General features: G+C 37.3%; 1 protein-coding gene across 4 annotated transcripts in view; it reads right to left on the reverse strand.

Moving 5' to 3' along the window:
* The window catches only part of GULP1 (GULP PTB domain containing engulfment adaptor 1), a 142,936-nt gene that overhangs the window by 44,393 nt on the left and 79,650 nt on the right, over positions 1–18,893 (reverse strand). For all 4 annotated transcript variants that reach the window (XM_041403210.1, XM_041403212.1, XM_041403209.1 and 1 more), the window contains one exon: positions 16,821–16,882. In XM_041403210.1, the coding sequence (XP_041259144.1) occupies positions 16,821–16,882 (62 nt within the window). The remainder of the gene's footprint in view (positions 1–16,820; positions 16,883–18,893) is intronic.

Consider the following 18,893-nt stretch of genomic DNA (forward strand, 5'->3'; position numbering starts at 1 on the left):
CAAGCTATCAGACAGACCCTTTGTGGGGAATATCTTTGTCAGAATGTAGGTGACATTTCCCTACGCATTAACATGAACAAGACATTTTTTGGTCCAATTCCATTGTGAAGTTATTAAATTGCATTTAGATTTGCACTTTGGGTGGAGAAACTGTTAAAATAGAAGGTAAATAATCTTTTACTTTGTTGGCTCAATTAAAAGTCAATTAAAATGTAAGACAACTTCAGGCATCCAGAATCCCCTACCTTTCTGACAAGGCTGCTGCTGTTCTGGTGTGCCCAGCAGGTCTTAGTAAGGCCAGGTGAATTGTTAAGGTTAGCAGTGCATTTTTTTCCTTGTCATTAGCAGGAAACTCTCCAGTAATTCTTCCCCTGGCAGTTCAGAACTTGACCCCTTTATTGGCTTTACATGCAAAGCACATCGAGGTGCTTTTCTTCAAAGCTTAGGGGGGAATAAAACTCTATACATGCTTAGGAAAAGTTAGTTTTACCAGACTAAAAAAGTTAATAAACTTGACTCTTGATTAAGAAATAGTTTTAGGTGCACTTCTGAATATTTAATGTAGACTTCCACTCTTCCAGTAGAGAGCAGTGTAGGATATTTTAATAATAAAATAACATCTGTTTTCCTTTGTCATCACATTTCAATCTTCAAAAAAGCCCCCGGACTTTCACAGTGCCACATTTTTTTTACTCTGAAATTCTTGAACATTAAAGGTTCTCTCTTATGCAGACTTAAATGCAATTATATGAAAACAGTGCTTACCAAATTCATACAATAAAGAAAGGGAAAAAAACCAGTGCATAATTACTGGATACCTGCTGCCAGCTTTTGACAAATTAGCTCCTTCTACCTCCTCAGTTCTGCAGGGATGCTGGTTTACTGATGAAAGGAAGACAAATGTATCCATATTGAGAGAACACCAGGACAACAGTGTATAAAACAAGAATGAAAGTGAAGTGGGACCAGTTCTGAACAAATGTCTAACATGTTAACCACTCCACAAGCCCAGGCAGACGTTTTGCTCAGCCTTGCAGTCGTGAGCCTTCTCCATCACTCAAACAGCAGAAGGACAACAGGGACCATAAAACAAACAAAACTTTGTATTTTGGGTTCCTTCTCTTTCCCCACCCCACAGTCCAGCTCCTCACCTGCAGCAGCTTCCTTGGCTCTCTACAGACACATGCTTTTGCCAGAGCACATAAATGTTTGGATTTTTCCCCTTTGGAGAGCACTCCCCTAGTGCCACCTTAAAAACAACTCCAGGGCATGATTGCCACTCAAATGAGAGCAGAAATCCAACTCACCACATGGGAGCATGAGGCAAAGTGGCATCAGACAGACATCAGCACATTCCCTGAATATCCCCTGCTTGTCTGACATGTAATGTTCTGCACAAATGGTGGCCCTGACACAGGAAATAAATTCTAGGTATTTTTTGATGGAGTGCTCAAGTACTACTGGCAAAGAAGAGAGATGAATGCACAATTAAAAACATTAAAAAAAAAAAAAGGTTATCTAACAGAAATAAAATATTACCAGGTATTTCATCCATCAATCGAAAATATTTACAGTAATTAAGATATGACAAAATAAAAATCTATTTAATAAGTAATTGAAGAAGAAAGGATCATAAAATAATTAGGTTGAAAAAGCCCCGCTGGCTTAATTTGTACTTTCTTATATTCTCTACGACTGCAGTAATTAAGAGCTCTCCACGTTCAAATGTACAAGCAGTGATTTCAGTCTTTCAGTCTGGATCTATTAATCAGTAATAAAGAACATTATTTGATAACTAAAGCTCAGTATATCTTTGAACAGCTGACAGAGACAACAGACATTTCCCTGGAGCTGAGTGCACAATTAAAAACATTATCCAGGCAAACTCAAGCCACTTTTAGAAAACTCCAAATGTCTGGAAACAGGAATCCCTAGAAATAGTCTGTCAAAGCCACCTGAGAAACTCAGCCCTAATCCTACCTACACCTGTCTCCTAACCCACGCTCAGATATGCTAAGAGAAATTATTGAGCTGCTGACTGGAAGAAATCTGACTTGTGGGCCAAGTCAGCTGATTCCTCTTGGTGTATCCCTAAAGGCTAAAGAATGGGATAATTACACAAGGTCACATTCCTCTTCAAGTCCCACTGCAGCCAGAAGGGAAAGTGGCACTCAAAAAGAAAACTACAATAGGAATATATATGTTTGTATTACTAAAACCAGCTTGTTTGTAAGCAGAACTTCAGAAGACTTTAGGACACTCTTGGTAAATGATCAAAACTTAAATCTTCTCCAGTGTGGTCACATACTAAGGGGGCTATTGACAAGGATAAAATAAAAAATCAAATCCAATTGCAACACAGCTATCAAAGCTGTGCTCCATATTAAACCATCTAATTCCAATGATAAAATGATGCTAATATAGCTAGGACCAACACAAGGGAGATAAGAGCAGGCTGGAATACAGAAAGAGAGTAAAGGTAACATATGTACATGGTCAAGACTCTCACTACAGAAAACACCAGTTGTACAAGAGAAAGCAGCCAGCATTTCTTCAGTCCATCAATCTCCCCAGCACTTCAGAAGCACGTCTCAAACTGAACCATGCCCTGAAGAGCTGTCAGGCTGCACCTGAAGATCAGACAAGCACTGAGGTGGTGTACCCTGACCTCCCGTTGCACACACCACCAGCAGATCCCCTATAGCTACCCAGACTACAGGCACAGGCTGAGAGCAGCACAGCTGCCCCAGCCTGACTCCCACCTCAGGCACTGACAGCAGAGAACGTTTCCCTGGCTCTTCTCCACACACTCCTTAGCTGGAGCTGACCGTTCACTCCAGCCCTGAGTGAGAAGGCAGAAGCAGGAGGGTAACAGGGATATGTCCTAGGGATAGTACAGCTTGGAGCAAAAAAAAGGCAGCAAACTCAAGCCACTTTTAGAAAACTCCTAAAAAACTTTGATGTATTGGAAAAGGCCTTAAAAAGGGAACACTTTGCCAGTGCACAAATGGCAGTGATGCTAATACTAGTAGTATATCATGCTGAAGGCCTGTTTTCCTTTCAATCCCAGATGTACTTCCCCATAGCTGATAAATAAAACCAAGGATAACATTTGGCATGTAATAAACAAGGGCAGCAGAAAATGGCAGCAAGAGCAAATTCATCACTGGAGACCATAATTTTTCATCATATATTCCCTGGCTGTGACTGGGTCACACAGGTTCTTTTGATAGCATTCTTTCCTCATGTGTGTTGCAACGTTCTTTAACCTTCACATGTGAGAATCCTGTGCTCAGACAAAATGAAGGAGCAAATTAAAGAATGACACATTTTCAAAATTCATCTATTGTGCTTGAATTAGGACATATTCCATATTTCCAGTTTTGGCTTTTCACACATGTGAAAAGATTTTTTTTTTTTTTGGTAGGAGAAACTGTCAGATCCTTTTACAGCAGCAGGAGATGTCTGTGAATAACCCAAAGGCACCATCCTCAAGTTATTACAGCTCTTTTACTTCAATCCACACACTATTGACACTTACACCAAACAATGGCATCAAATCACTGTCTTCTGCTCCTCTGCCACTACTCATCAACTCTGCAGAGCCTCCTGTAGCACAGCCTGAAAGTTTAAGGATAACTACCAGGAGAAAACCCATCCAATAAGACAGTATTAACTAATGTGATCTAGCTTGACCCTACATGTGGCCTGAATTGCTTCTGACTTGTGTGGGAAATGACTGAGATGTCCAACCACAGATGCTCAATAACACCCTTGTCAGCTCCTGCATCCCTCTCATATTATTTTAGATTCCATTTGGTTTGTGACCTCAAAGAATTAAGAACTGGCAGCTCTAAACTGCAGCACCTCTTGAGTTTTGCAAGATTTTTAATTGCTGAACCAATGTTCAGTGAAGGTGTGCACAAGAACCATTGTGCATCAAGATAGGACAAACAGACCTAATTATCAAACCAGACACTTCCTTTAACAAGGATATTCAAATGTGAAAAGCCTCTGATACTCACTGAAGACACATCCCACTACTTCAATACCTCAATTTAGGAAATTTATATTCCTGACTGGATTGCTTCCAGTAAAAAAAAAAAATAATAATAATTTACCTTCACTGAAGAAAGCCACCTAAAAATTATTCATATTCACTATTTTATACACCAAATTTTTGAGCTTCAGAAGTAATAGAGTGGACAGATTTTTCAGCTTTACACGTTCATAATTAGACAGAGTTAGTTCTGCACCACAGCAGCTCAATTTAACTCAGGCATAATTTCTTCATGAAAATTGTAAAGTCAATTAGGCCCTTAAATGTACTAAAACATAGTTTTTCACTAAGTCCTTGATACTTCGAAATATTTAATGTAACAAATTTGATACCATTTGCTGCTTTTTTATTCTTGTTTCCATAAACCAGATGCCAATACAGTGACTTAATTTACCTTAAACATAAAACTGAAAAATTGTAACAACTCCTACATTCTTTATACAGATGTGAAATGCAGTGTCAGAAATTTCATAACACAGAGGCCAGTTCAATTCCCCCTTCACCTCTGCAGATACCAGCCAGAACCCTGGCCATTCAGCAAGAACTTCACTGCACTACTGTAGGAGAAAACCTTTAACTGTTAATACTTGTGTAAAGCACTACCCTACCCAAGCTGAGGTTAAAGATCATAATCTTCAGCACTCCCAAATGGAAAGGACAGATTCCCACATCCACTGGCTCCTCAAAAAACACACACCTCTCTAGTAAAATGCTACAATTAAAGGTAAAGATCCCAAGTTGCATCACAACAACTTGAACACTCAGCATAAGCTGCTGTCCTGGTTAGACAATTTGGTCCTGCTCAGTTATCACACTGGTTTTCATAACCCCACTGTTCCTCTGAATGCAGCACCTACTGGTTGGTTCTGCATTAACATCCTGAAACCATCCCTTTTTCTTTTTCTTTTTTTTTTTTACAAAACACAGAAAGTTGAAGCTTGAACTCTGTTAAGCTCCATCTGTCCTGCTGACTTTTTTTCCTGTTACAAATACTAGGTCTACCTCCCCAAAACAGAGTGGAAACTGAACTGAGACAAAAAGCCCATATGAAGAACAGAGATGTGCTGTCAAGTATTTGATAACAAAGCTATCGTAATCCAGAAAACTGACAGAACCACTCTGCTTTACCAGTAAGGTGAAGCTTTCTAAAACCAGGAGCATTTTGATGCACTTGGAACTTTGGGGTGCACCTCTGAGCCAGGAGAGCAAACAGGCCATGGCACCACTGAGAGCAGCTGCTCTTTCCAAGGGATGTTTCCCAGATGAGTTCATTGTTAGGAAGGGCTCTGAGCACAGGCTTCAGATTCCTTCTTTCATAACAACATGTACCAGACCAGCCAGGAGTTTCCATGTGCCACTTCAAGGTGGGATTGCGCAATTCTGAGAATTCAGTTTGTAGCAACTGAAGATGGGCACAAAATTCTTACAGCCTTCCTCTGCTCAATGTAAATAAATTCTGCAAGTTCTGGACGAAATTGTGATGGATTTATATACATATATATAGTATATATATGTTAATAAATACAAATCAAAAACTATTGAAGTTATTCTTCTGTACCAGAAAACGCTAACAATATTTCATAAAAGCAGAGCTGAAATCCCACAGACGTTTCCCATTTTGTGGTTAAAATTTATTTTGATCTAATTTCTACCTCCCTTGCCCTTGACTAACATAATACTTAACTTGTATTATCATACTTCTGCCATGGCAACATGCAATGACATTATAAACACAGAAACAGGAATTCCCTGTGGGACAAAAAACAGAAGTCACAGTTAGGAACAAAATCCTCATTCCAACACAAATAGCCTCAGTAATAGGAACAAATAACTATTGTCCCTGACTCTCAGTTTATTAAAGACCTTTTCCAGTTTAATGTGAAATAAGAAATGGCCTATTTTAAGGACACTGCATTGCTTCTGAATCAGGACTTTTAATACTGCCAGGCTTTCTGCACCATAATTAGAATAAATGAGTCCTGATTTAATTCTTGATTCAGGGAATCGATGTGCTGTCAAACAGCGGACAAGCAGCACACCAGAAAAGAGCTATTCTGAAGAAAGAGCCATGAATGTGTGCAGCTAATGCTTTAGCAGCTTGGAAATATAAGATAAATTTTGGTAGGCTTCTCAAGGAACCCAAAATTTTGGACAGCGTCTCAATTTCTTTTTTTTAAGCTATTATTACCAGAGAAGATCATATTTAAAATCTAGTATCATAAGTTTGTGTGCAGTAAATAATTTATACATACATTCTGTGGGCAAGATAATAGACACCACAGGGCAGATACAGGTGCAGAGGAGTATTAAAGGACAGGAACATGAAGTGCAAAACTTTGTTGTTTTTTCATTTGTTGGGTGGGTTTTTTTTCCTAAACTGTAGATTTCCTATAGTGAGGACCACTTAATTTGGAAAAAAATAATAAGCCTAAAGTGTTATTAGTAATGTAACTTCAGTGGGAAAATATGTTAGGTCAGTATGCAAAGTGTAATTCACAATCACGTGGCTAATCTACATGAATATGCTAAATTAAATACTATATTCACAGAAATTAATATCAGCATTTTGATAAAAGTGGACAAGAAAATGTCTGTGTTAAATAATTTTGTTTTCTTGGCTCCTAGAAACTACTTCCTAAACTCCATTTACTTCTTTAAATGTGCTGGTAATTTTATACAAATTACACATATAGATGTCTTTCTCACCTGCTACATTCACAGAACACTCAAATTTTCAGAGAGTATTTGACTGGGATAGCCAAGTCAAAATCAAATTAGTTACATGTGGAAGGAACTAATTCTGCAGGGAGAAAAGGTCCATGCAGCAGATAAATACACAGAGAACAAAGGAGAGCAGTAGCCATGCCCTTAAAACTGCAACATGACTGAAGTTCTGACAAAATATCTTTAAGTGGGTATCTTGGAATAAAAGAAAAAGGACAGGGCAACCTGCACTGGCTCTGAGTGCTTTGATTTTTTAGACTGAAAAGGGACAATAGCGACAAGACAGCACAGCTGGGAGGCAAATGGAAAAGCAAATGAAGAGCAGGGGCTGGAGAGGAAGTGGCTCTTCAACCACAGCAGCTCAACACCATTTTCATCTACTGCAGGTTCAGGACTACAGCACAATGTAAGCTGGTCAAGGATTTTGGGGAATTGCATTCAAAATTTTTATAGGAAAACACAAACGTGTTGGAAATCTTCCTTTCCAAGGCTGGGAATGTACCCTTAACATACCGCTGCCTCATTGTCTGTGAAAGTGCTGCTGCACAGAACACAAACCCTACTCTAAATGCCTCTTCTTCTACTCCAGCACAGATTCTGGAAGCAAGTACAACTCAGGCAATGGGCCTCAACAAGAAAAGCACTTCTTCCATTGTTTAGCTGCACTGGATCTTCCACTTTTCCTCCAGGGAACTGGAAGTGTCTTCTCTGTGATGATTTCTGTTTTATGAGCCTGTCCATATCTCTCTCATTAATCTGTTTTTCAGAAGAAACTCCCTTCTTTACACATAATCTCTCATAAAAGACAGCTATAAAACAGATGTGATCACCATAATTCAACACCTGGCCTACAGGCACTTGAAGAATATCTCTAACAGAGTTTTTTTCAAAATCTGACTACGATGAGAGTAATTTGTTTTAAAAAAATTATTTGGGACAGAAATAACTGTCTCCTTATGTTATCATTTAACAAATGTGAAGAGCACTATTAAAACACGGTAGTGTTTTTCCCACTAAACAGTACAAAATATAATTTTGTACTGAATTTTCTTATTAGACTGATTATTTTAGCAAAATGCAAAAATATTTAAAACTGACAACATTGGATATTAAATGATACCACCATTATTATGACCTTAGATCCACCAGCGGATGAGATGAACATCTTGGATGAACTGTTTAAGAGAACATAACTAATGGAAAGTAATGTATAAATTATTTTACAATGGCAATTAATCCAACAAAATATTGGCTTTCACTTCTTACTTCATAAAAATATTATGTTTTCCAATAAAACACCTGAATCTGGTGCTGAAGTGGTAAAATTAATCTAGACTAGATCATTATAGTGATACTCATATCTTTAGGTGAACACAGAATCAGAAAAGTCTGATTATGCATTTAAAAGTTCTTCACAGGATTTGGAGTCTTCCCTAAATAGCAACCTAATCCTTTTCACTAAGAGAGCAGGTATTGAGAAGACATTTAATCTTGAGCTCAAGGCATGAAAGCAGAGTTCAAAATTTGGGGTCTGATTTGAGAACAGAGATTTGGGGCAGATATGTGGAAAACCTTCAGTATTACCTCTGTTCCTTATCTTTAAGCTGAGGATAATAAGTCACCCATTTCTTATCTGCATTATCATTTAATTATCCCAGCTGAGAAGAAAGCTCACGAGAGAAGTCCAAGGTCTTCTGTTGCCTACTTATTCTGAGCTTTGATCTATGACTGCTTGCACCAAGGTAGCACCTACAGCCTCTCTCTCATTATTCTAGAGGCTGCACAAACATCAAAAAGATAGCCCTTAGCTTCAAAGAATTTATGATCTAATGAACTGTGATAAATTGCAGTAACCCCTTGGAAATGCACAGCACAGTTTCAGTTAGTACCTCTGAGTGTTACTGATGAAAATCAATATAAAACATCGACCCTATTCCTCCTCGTACACATCAAACAGCCAACACTAACACAAATAAAAAGCTATACTAGCACAAAATTAACAGTGTTCTGTCACACAACACACACTCAGAGTGCTTCAGCAGATTTCAACTATAAAAAGAAAAAACACTTGAAGACGTCCTGCCTTCCCACCTGCCTCTCTTCAAAACCCAAAGTTTAACATGCAAACCCATACCTAGTTTTAAAAATTTAGGATTATTCTGAACATTAAGTACGTACATGCAATTTTGGGGAATGCTTTTTCATTTTGAGAATGTGTTTGCCTTTAACAGTTTCAGGTCCTCAACGTCTCATAAAGTGAGGATATGTGATATGGCCTCTAAACTCTGACTTAAGAAGCCCTATAAATTCCTGATTGGAATCGATTTTTCCACAATGAACCTGTATTCATGAGTAAACAAGATTTGCCTCCTACCTAATCTTTTAGCTCTAATTAACATGATTTGTTGAGTTACTTATCTGTCCTCCTAGTTTCTCCCTACTCAGAAGCACTGGGAGCTACAGCAATAGCACAAGATGGGGTTTAAGGACCTTTCTAGTTCATGCTTCAAATTATCGTTCCCTTCAAATGCAACCTTTGGTTCTACCCATTTCAAAGACTTAATGGACATCCTTGTTTCTACATTTTCCCTATTTTCAGTGATATTACAGCAACATGCTGAAAAACAACTTGTAAAACAATAGGAGTTGCCCCATTTCAATTTTCTTTAAAGATTCAGAATGAAGAGAATATTAGTTATAAAAATACTTAAAAAAAGGAGGTTTAGACCAATGTAACCCATAATTCCCTTTCAGTTGCACATAATAATTCCTAGTGAAAATGCAAAACATTTCGACAAAGCTTTACAAACAACTTCATGCAAATATTCCTGCTCTGCTATGTTCAAAACCAGAAATTATTAGTTCTTCTATTAAGTTACACCTAACATTCTCATATTCAAAGTTTAAAATGCTTTTTAAAGCAGGTCAAAATGAGTTTTACCCTTTCTGAGCCAGAGTTATCACAAGGAGGCATTTCTGAAATATTTATTGCAGTCCAAGATCCACAGCTGACTAAATGTACATTACTATTTTATTAAAGTTAATAAAGTCAGAGACTACAGCTGGTGGTTTGTCTGATGGTTTATTAAGGATGGATCCTCATGGAGATCAGCAAATGTGAAACTTTTCCTGAATGGTGAACAGCCTGGCTGTAATGTATCTTGGCTCTGTTTTTAAAATTGTATCTCCTTGTAGAATTTTCTGTTAAAAACCGTGTGTCATTCTCTTATTTTCTATAAACCAGCTCTGTTCCTAGTTTATAGAAAGGCTGAGATTAAATATGGGAGATAAGAAAGAGTAATTCATCTGCAGACCTGATTTAAAGCAAGCCAATCTAGAAACAGCTGTGGGCCACCTAGCCCACAAGGACAATAATCCAGACATTTGAATACTTCTTATTCCAGTGTCAGACATGCAACTCACTTGATACTTGACAGTGCAGAGGCTGAAAGGCCTTTTTCCAGAAACCTCACATTCCTACAGCTGCCCGCTCTCATGGAAGTAGAGCTGCAGAGGGAATCCCAGAGGAGATGCTAATGAGCCTAATTGGCAGTTTCAACCAGACTTAGGGAGAGGCAAGGGAATAAATACGAGCAAGAGAGAAGGAAGAGAGAGGGATGTGGAGGGTTGAGTAAATCTTTGTTGACCTTAAGGTCTTTGCACACTCTTTCTTGCTTTGTTAATTCTGACTGGACAGACCTCTGAGCTTTGTTCATTTGTTTTGAACAGGCAGATCACTCACTGCTCCTTAGTCAGTAAGTGCCTGCTCTTATCCAGGGCTGAGGAACTCATGACTGAGTATCACAGACTTCAGAAGATTAATACTCAAACACTAATTTAGTCTGAAGTCTTTTTCTTCTTAGTCTTCTTTTCTGAAGAACAGGAAAATGATATTGTAAAAGCTGCTACATGAAGCTTCTAATGATTTTGTGACTTGTGTCTCAACAATCTCATTGCTCACCTCTTTTGAGACTATACCAGGGACGGGCAGAGATGCAACTGTTCAAAACACACTTTTAAACTCATAGTTAATATGGTTTCTTCAGAAATATGCTTCAGATGCTGGGCTCAATACTAAACCATAGAATCAGTTGCAAAGGGCTGGAATGTGAAACCCCTGGAATTTCTGTTACTTCTGGATTGTTTGGGATATAGTTTATACATGCATGGTGAACTTCTTTCTGGCTCAAAGCTTTTTGCAAGCTTTTACTACAAGTTTTGGTTTCCTAAGTATGCATATTGTTTTGGCTGTGTTGGAAAATCCACAGCAGGGGATTCTGTGGTGTTCATTTCTCTGGCATGGAAGATTTATGTGGATGGTGGGATTAACAGGGCACATTGGTGAGCAACATAGCACCTGAGATCCAACATGTGCTAGGTACATTCTTTAGATTATTCTTTTTTTTTTTTATAAATTATTATTCTTTATATAGGCTAAATAAATGGATGTGTGGCAATTTATGTGAGAGAAAGAAATTGTGTGGATACAAAGGAAACCTAAAACTTGCTCAGGACAGGAAATACTTTAGAGCTGTGGTGGATCACATATCAGCTTCAATGTAGACAAGGGCCTCTGTCTCCATCTTGTTTTATGACATTTTTAACATCTTACTGTATGACTTAGAGAGACACTTCAATTATTTCTCAGATCCTATGCTGAATGCCATTAACTGGTGTGCACAATTTGTGATTCCAGGCAAGAAATTTCAGCTCCCATAACTTACTTGTGCTGCAAATGTTTCGTAGTTGTAACTGAAGCTATGTCACACAGGACTCAGAAATTTCAAGGAAAGGGGAGCTTATGAAAAGCCCGAAGGATGACAAGCAGAACATTAAAGAAGGTGACAGCCATGGAGAACAGATGAAGAGCTACTGGTTTGTCCTTCAGTTGGAGTTTATAAAGTATTGACAAACATGACCAGTGTTTTTTATCTCACTTGGCCAATTACATTAACTCTTGTAATTTTTTTTTGGTTTCTAACTGGAACCTACCACAAATATTTCACTGAAACACATATACTCTATTGTTTCCTTCTCTATAGAAAGGAAAGAAATGAAACATCATCCATTATACTAAGCTGCCTTGCACTACTGTACACAAATGGACTTGAAAGAAGAAACACCAACAAATTGCTCATAAATTTGATTCTTTTCTTGAAGAAGATCCTCTTCTGGAGAGCAAGAGCAATCAAAGCAAGTCTGTTGAGAGTACCTGTTGCAGACTTTAAATATTTTATATTTCATTTGCATGTTTATTCATCTTTGGTATAATGAGCCCCAGTTTAATGACTGCAATGTACTAGAAATAACTAAGAAGTTCAAATTTGCATTCCCCTGCAAAATTACAATTTTTGCTTTCCTATCTCATTTGGGTATAATCACAAAACTAATTTTTCTTGTGCTTAAACACTAAATTAATTATGATCACATGCAAGACATTTTGGTACTCTAATGAAAGTTAATTGGTATTAAGTTATTAATTCTAATTATAATAAATTTAAAGTAGGAAAACTCATTATTTCTCATAATTTCCCTTCTACTGCAGTAGTTGCTCATTGTCAACATTTTTGTGCTCTGTTTGAAATATCTTGCTATCTAACTTCACTGCATATCTTAAATAGTGTGCCTTGTAACTCTGCTGACTTGGGAAAGCTACATACAATTTGCCATTTGACATTTTTTCATTACTTTTAATGACACAGTCATGATCATTCTGCTGAAATGCTAACTGGATAGAAGAAGAGAATTATAGCAATAGCAAAAAAAAATTGTAGTAGAAGTGCAGTTTAGGCCACAAAAATGTGGCTTTGATAACATTGTACACTAATGATAGCAAAATGCAGATATTCAAAAGACAGAACTGCACCTAGAGCCCTGCAACCACAGTGACATCATTTGACCAAAATGTCTGCTCCACAAGAGTTTATTTGCCATTCAATGGTGATAAAAAAACACATGGAATAAGAAATGGCACACAGTTGAGAATCTAAATAAACTGTTTATTGTCCTATAGTGAAGACTAAGAGCTTTAGGTATGGCCAAGGAAGGTCTTTTATTACAGACTCACAGAATCATTTGGGTTGGAAAAGACCTTCCAGATCATAATGTGTGATCATTACTAAATTCCTTTTTTTCCATTGTTCTTTTAACTCTAAGCTTTCAAATTGAAACTACTACATCAAGAATCCAATCTGCAGCTGACAATATAAAAACTCTGAAAGTGAGTGTGAAGCAAGCATTAGGCCAGTGAGCACTGGGGGCTGTGACATCTCTTAGTGAAACACCTTCCCAAGGGTTTAATGTGCCATCACTTGCCATGGAAAAGAGCAGCCCTTCTGCCTCGTGCAAGGTCAGAGCCACTGACCCCTGCCTTGCCAGCTGCCAACATAAACACCAGGCTGGCAAAGCACAACCTCTTGTCTGCAAAATGGAAAGCTGTGCATGTGGAAGTCTGATATAAGCCAAAAAATAAGTAAGTGACTCTAAAGGGGATTACAGACACAATTACTACAGAGAGACATAGTAAACATGGTTGGTTGGGGCAGCTTTTGATTGGCAGAAAGGCACCACTCAGGGGATGACAACCACCAGCTCTTTTTTAAACACTGCAGTCTTTTTCCATTATAAAGTCACATTTTGATCACTTTCATTTTGCAGAAAGGAAGCTGGCCTCAAATCAAAATAATTGCCTTAAGGGCAAAAGAGAGCTATTTCTTTACAGTACAGAAAATAACACAAACGTCTCTTCTTAATTAAGGATCATTACAGAAAAAAATTAACACACAGAAGTTTGGGTTTGCTTTAGAATTTTATATCCAGGGATATTAAAACTGTCATGCCACCACATCAAAATTAGTCAACATTTGGTACTGTATTATAAAAAGTCTAAATTATCTTTCTGGGGGAAAAAAAAAAAGTGTGAGCAATATGCTTTCATTTGTACTGACACAAATAAAAAAAATATAGCACCACAAACTGATGTCAGAATTACGGCTTCTCTAAACCAAGGTTGCATATCCAGAACATGCTGAAAGGCGAGGAATCTTATTATCAGTGCCTTCTGGTAGACCAGGATACTAGTAAGATAAGGGGGAAGAAAAAGGACCCAAAAAAACCCACTAAACAAACACAAAAAAATGATAGTAGCAGAACAAAAGCAAACAAAACAAAACTGAAGAAGGAAAATAAACACCCCAGTCCTGTCCCCGCCACAAATAAAAAACCCCAAAGCCCAAATCCTCATTGGTTTACACAGTGGAAAAATTTGCCAAAATCAGCAAATTTCAAAACAGTAAGTAGGAGTGGGTGTGTTGGAAAAGAAAGAGAAATTCAAGACACTTTTATATTTTAGAGCTTCCTTAGGAGACTCCTGTTTCCTGGATTTTACTTGCAGAAGAAAAAACTCAGCTCATGTTTCCTTGCAAAGAGGATTATGGTCATAAAACATCCTGAGGGTGCATGTTCTAAGAGATAACATGACATTACTAATTCTCTGTTAAAAAGGTCCTCTCCATTTGGTAGAGAAAAAAGGCCAGTTGTCAATATTGCAGGATTCTTTTAATTTCCAGTTAACATTGCTAGGATTTAAAAAAAAATGACAGTCAACTCATGAACTCTGCTTTATCAATGAGCTGTCTCAGGAATCAACAAAACCTCATCTTTCCCAGTAAGCTCTGCCCGTGTTCTGATCATCTCAGATTAGTGTCAGAGAAACTATTTTTGTGTCTTATGAAGAACAGAAACCACTTTTCCATCCACACTAATCTGCATACAAAAAACTGTGGAGTAGAATACAGCTCACTTGCTCATGGACAAATAACATCTCTGGTATTACTTTCCATCAAACTGATTTGATTTTCTGAACATGTCATTCTTCACTCACATGACTGCTTTTTAAAATAGATCAATGTTGTCTTCCCAACATGGAAGATACATGAACTGAATGTTAGAGAATTGGAACAGTTTGGGCAAAAAACAATGAGTCTTGTTCAATTCTTGTGTTATGAAGGTTTTCTGAAGCTTTTAATCATTACTTCACAACACAGTTACAAATTATCAAATCAATAAGACATTTCACTTAAAACCCAAAATGCTGCAAACCCCAAATAAGGTACTGATAGATACATAACTTGCTCTTCCAGTGAAAAATGCTGCAAAACTTTATGAGAATGATACTTGAGAACTGAGGTGGAAACATCATCTAGATTTATTGTTGTTATGCCTGTATATGCCAGCTAAGTTCATAAAAGCATTGTGAATTTATTCCAGGTGTAAATAAATAAACAGGGTAGGGAATCCCATACCCTTTGCACTCCAGTTACAGAGCAGAGTAATTTTTTGCTTGCTTTGAATCAAATGACTGACAGTTCCAAATGAGAATTTTCTACTGTGATCCAAATGAAAAATGGGTTAACTTTCTTCAAAAATAAATAAATAAAACAAAACTAAAACCCAGCATATGTGGCATTAAAATCCCAGTTTCCTACAAGTGTTCTGGCAGACCTTAGAGGCCACCACAAAGGTGGAGGAGGCCCTGGAATAAACAATAAACAGGAGCAGAACTGGAGAGGACACTTAGGCACATATCAGCCTAAATAAGCGGAAAGACATTTTGGACCAAGAGTCTTCCTAACTAGGCTGAGAGCAGACTTCCTTTAGACTGGAATTCTCCAATCTTTTCTTCTGCTCCAGAAGTTGCTGATGCTGTTGTTTCTACAGTTACCTCCATCTTGGCACCATCCTCTTTATTCTACTTCTTTTTCTGCACTGACACCTACTCACCAGATCTGCTCTTAGGCAAGACAATGAAACACAAGAGATGAGGGAGGTTTCTTTTTTTCTCTCAAAGACCAGAAATGAACAGACACTGTTCAGTGCTTTGAAAAAACAGCTGGCTTCAGCTTGCTCTTAAAACACATGGCACAGTCACCACAGCAAGTAATCCTCCCTCTGAAGAAGTGTAATATAAAGCCAAGGTGTTTGGCAAGGCTATTCAGTTAAAGGGTAACACATCCTTTGGACAAAAATTCAGTTGGAGAAGACAGAATGAAAACACTTTCAAAACCTGGCAACTGTGAGAAAGAGACTCCACTTTCCACTACAAACACTTGCTCACTGTGTGGCAATGCTAAGCAAAAGAAAATTGCAAATACAAAAGCAGGGAACACTTGTAGAAACCTGAACCCTGGCCTGCAAAAGAAATATTTTGGTGTATATATATTTATATAAAGAATTTTCACATTTATTTTTATTAAGACTATTTTAAGAAAGGTTTTTATATTAAGAAATACCAATCATAAGAGAGCATCATCCAGAACAGCCCACAATAGAATTTTATTAAATTATACTCTCAGTTTAAGCGAATAATTGCTGATTACGCAGTCTACTCTGAGTTATGCTGATGGCTGTATATTCTCTCCTCCTTTTAGTAGACTATCTTTTAAGCTGGTATTTAGGTAAGTATTTAGGAACCTTTAGGTTCTCAGGTATTTAGGTAAGATGCATTTCCTGCCAAGTGATGTCATTAGACAAATGGAACCATTACTTACATAAACTTACCTCTCTGTAATTGAGATAAGAAAATTAAAGTAAGGCTTCTGGCTTTGTGGTGCAAAAATGCCATTATTGTTCTACCACATTTCCAGAGTATTTGACATAATATATCCAGCAGAAAGGGTTGTTACTCGTTGCCTTTGATATTGTTCAAAAGAAGTTTTTGTCATTAATTTTAACAATATTGTAAGCATGCAGCCTGATGTTAAATTCCTTTGCACTCAGAACTTCCATCCATTTACAAAAACATCATCAAGCAGAGAAGGAACACTAGCTTGCTTTCCATAAACCACAGCTCAGAACAAGAATCAACTGGCCATTAAAAACAGAACATTTTCACCTGCAAAACAGACATTTATTAAGCTTGTCTTCATTAATTCATCTGTCAAATCTACGTCTCTGCAATCTTCCAAGATATCAAAAACAAGATAGAATGTGCTGCATTCTAAAAGTATGAGGAGAAAATAACTTCATTTTTTCTTACCTTTGCATTATAGGGAATATAATGCTTTGATAAGGCTTCAGGAGTGTGCATCCATGTTTTGTCTACAGAAAAGCAAAATAAAAGAAGCACTGAATAGGTTATTCGATTGTTAACTAGAGTATAATAGTACATCTGTGGAAAAGTTCAACACTCATCCTCTTACTCAAAAAACCAGCTGTCTGAAGTAGTTAGAGCAGCTGGAGGGAAATATCTCACACCTACACAAACACTTAGAAGAAAGAACCTGCTTCTTTCTGTTGGGCACACTTCCCATTTTAACCGACTTGATTTTCCATAAGAACTGCAACTCCTCCCCCCAAATGTATTAATTGGTCTGAGGCTGTTTGCTGGTTCTGCCTCAGATCAGGATTTTCTGCATCCTGCTATTTAAAACACTGACTGCATCTTGTGCAACTAAAGATGCTTTTTTGATTAATTATGTGCTTTTTCTGATGAATTATCAAGACATTAAAGAGACAAACAAAAAATAATCCAAGTAGCAACTAACAGAAGAAAGTCCTAATCCTTATAAAAGAAAAATGATGAACATCAAATTCATGTTTTAGATCTGATTTATAAGTTCAGATCATCTGTAATTTTTCCATACACATGCTAAACAAATTTGCATATTTACTCTTTAACTTTTCCATTACAAGACTCTTTTCCTGTTGCATAGACATAATTCTGTAATTATTTGTCAAATACATCTTCTCCTCTTACTTTAATGGCCTTCTTGAATGTTCTACATGATTTAAGATGGAATTTCAAATGTTAAGAAAAAGCTTTTATTTACAAATCTTAGAAACAAATTTTCAAAGTTTTCTCAGTTGAGAGCCTTTAAGAAAACTAAAACACTCAAAAATACTAATTTTCATCACCACACATTTGGGAGAATTTGTAAATCCAATTAATGTTTTATATGACATATATTGAACATTTAGTAGTATTTTCTAACTTGAGACTATCCTGGTTTAAATGAGCATGAATTAAAGTCACAAAATTGGAACTTTATTAAATAAGAGAATAACAGCTTAAAGCAAAATTCTATCCTTAGATACTCGTAAGGGTAGAATTACAATTACATTTGCCTTTATGGGGAGTTGCAGTCACAGTAATGACTAACTTTTTTGTTAGTTACACTTAAGGACAATAAAGTTCTGTTCACTTCAAACTGTTGAAGAGCAAAAGCTGTGACACTGATTGACATTAAAGCAATCATTAAATATCTTAGATTATGCAGAAGCAAGAAAATGGTTAAACAAATTGTTCACTGGTCACCACAGTAACAGGATCAGAACTACAAAACTGGGAGAATTCTTTTTTTTCCTTAGCAAATTTCATTCTAGATGGCAGCAATGTTCAGCTCCATTACTGAAGAATGGTATTATCACTTCTTAATTAAGGAAGAATGATTTTCCCATTCAGCAGCACCCAGGAGGATGATTAAAGTGGCTCTTCCTTTTCACTGGGGCTTGTGATTGGACTGCCAGAACCAAGAAATCATTTCCCAGAATATTTTAACACCTGAAACCTGATCTCTACTTTAGCAGAATATCAAAGGCTGATGTTATCTCAAAGTGCAAAAGAACCATCCCAGTGAATTTGAGCTAGGCCAGGAGATAAGCTGAAGCCCAGCCAAGCAGCTGGTCAACAGGCTCGCTAGCAGGGCCAGGCAAGGGGAGCTGGCACTCAGGACAGGGAGAATTTCAGCTGCTCCAAGTGCAGCCACATTGCTAATACCAAGGGTTAATTTACCTAGTTCCTTCACTTTACTGTTTACTAGCTTCAGTAGGGATATGGTCATATTTATGAAGGAAAATCTAATAAAAACAGAATACTGAACCTCCTAAGGAAATTGCAATAGTTCTCCACTCATTTTATGCCTAGTACCACCATGAACAAGTGACAGAGCTGTAGCTTCTAAAGCAATTTTACAAGTAGACAAGTGGTGCCATCAAAACTATTCCTTGCAAACGTTTCTTCCTCCTTTCACCCCATCAGGGCAAATTCAAATCTGAAAAAAAAGTTATTTATTTTGGGAGTCAAGTGTGAAGTGCTGATCTTAATTCAGCA

Source organism: Onychostruthus taczanowskii, unplaced genomic scaffold (assembly GCF_017590055.1).
Source record: "Onychostruthus taczanowskii isolate IOZ18803 unplaced genomic scaffold, ASM1759005v1 scaffold20, whole genome shotgun sequence".
Classification (NCBI taxonomy): domain Eukaryota; kingdom Metazoa; phylum Chordata; class Aves; order Passeriformes; family Passeridae; genus Onychostruthus; species Onychostruthus taczanowskii.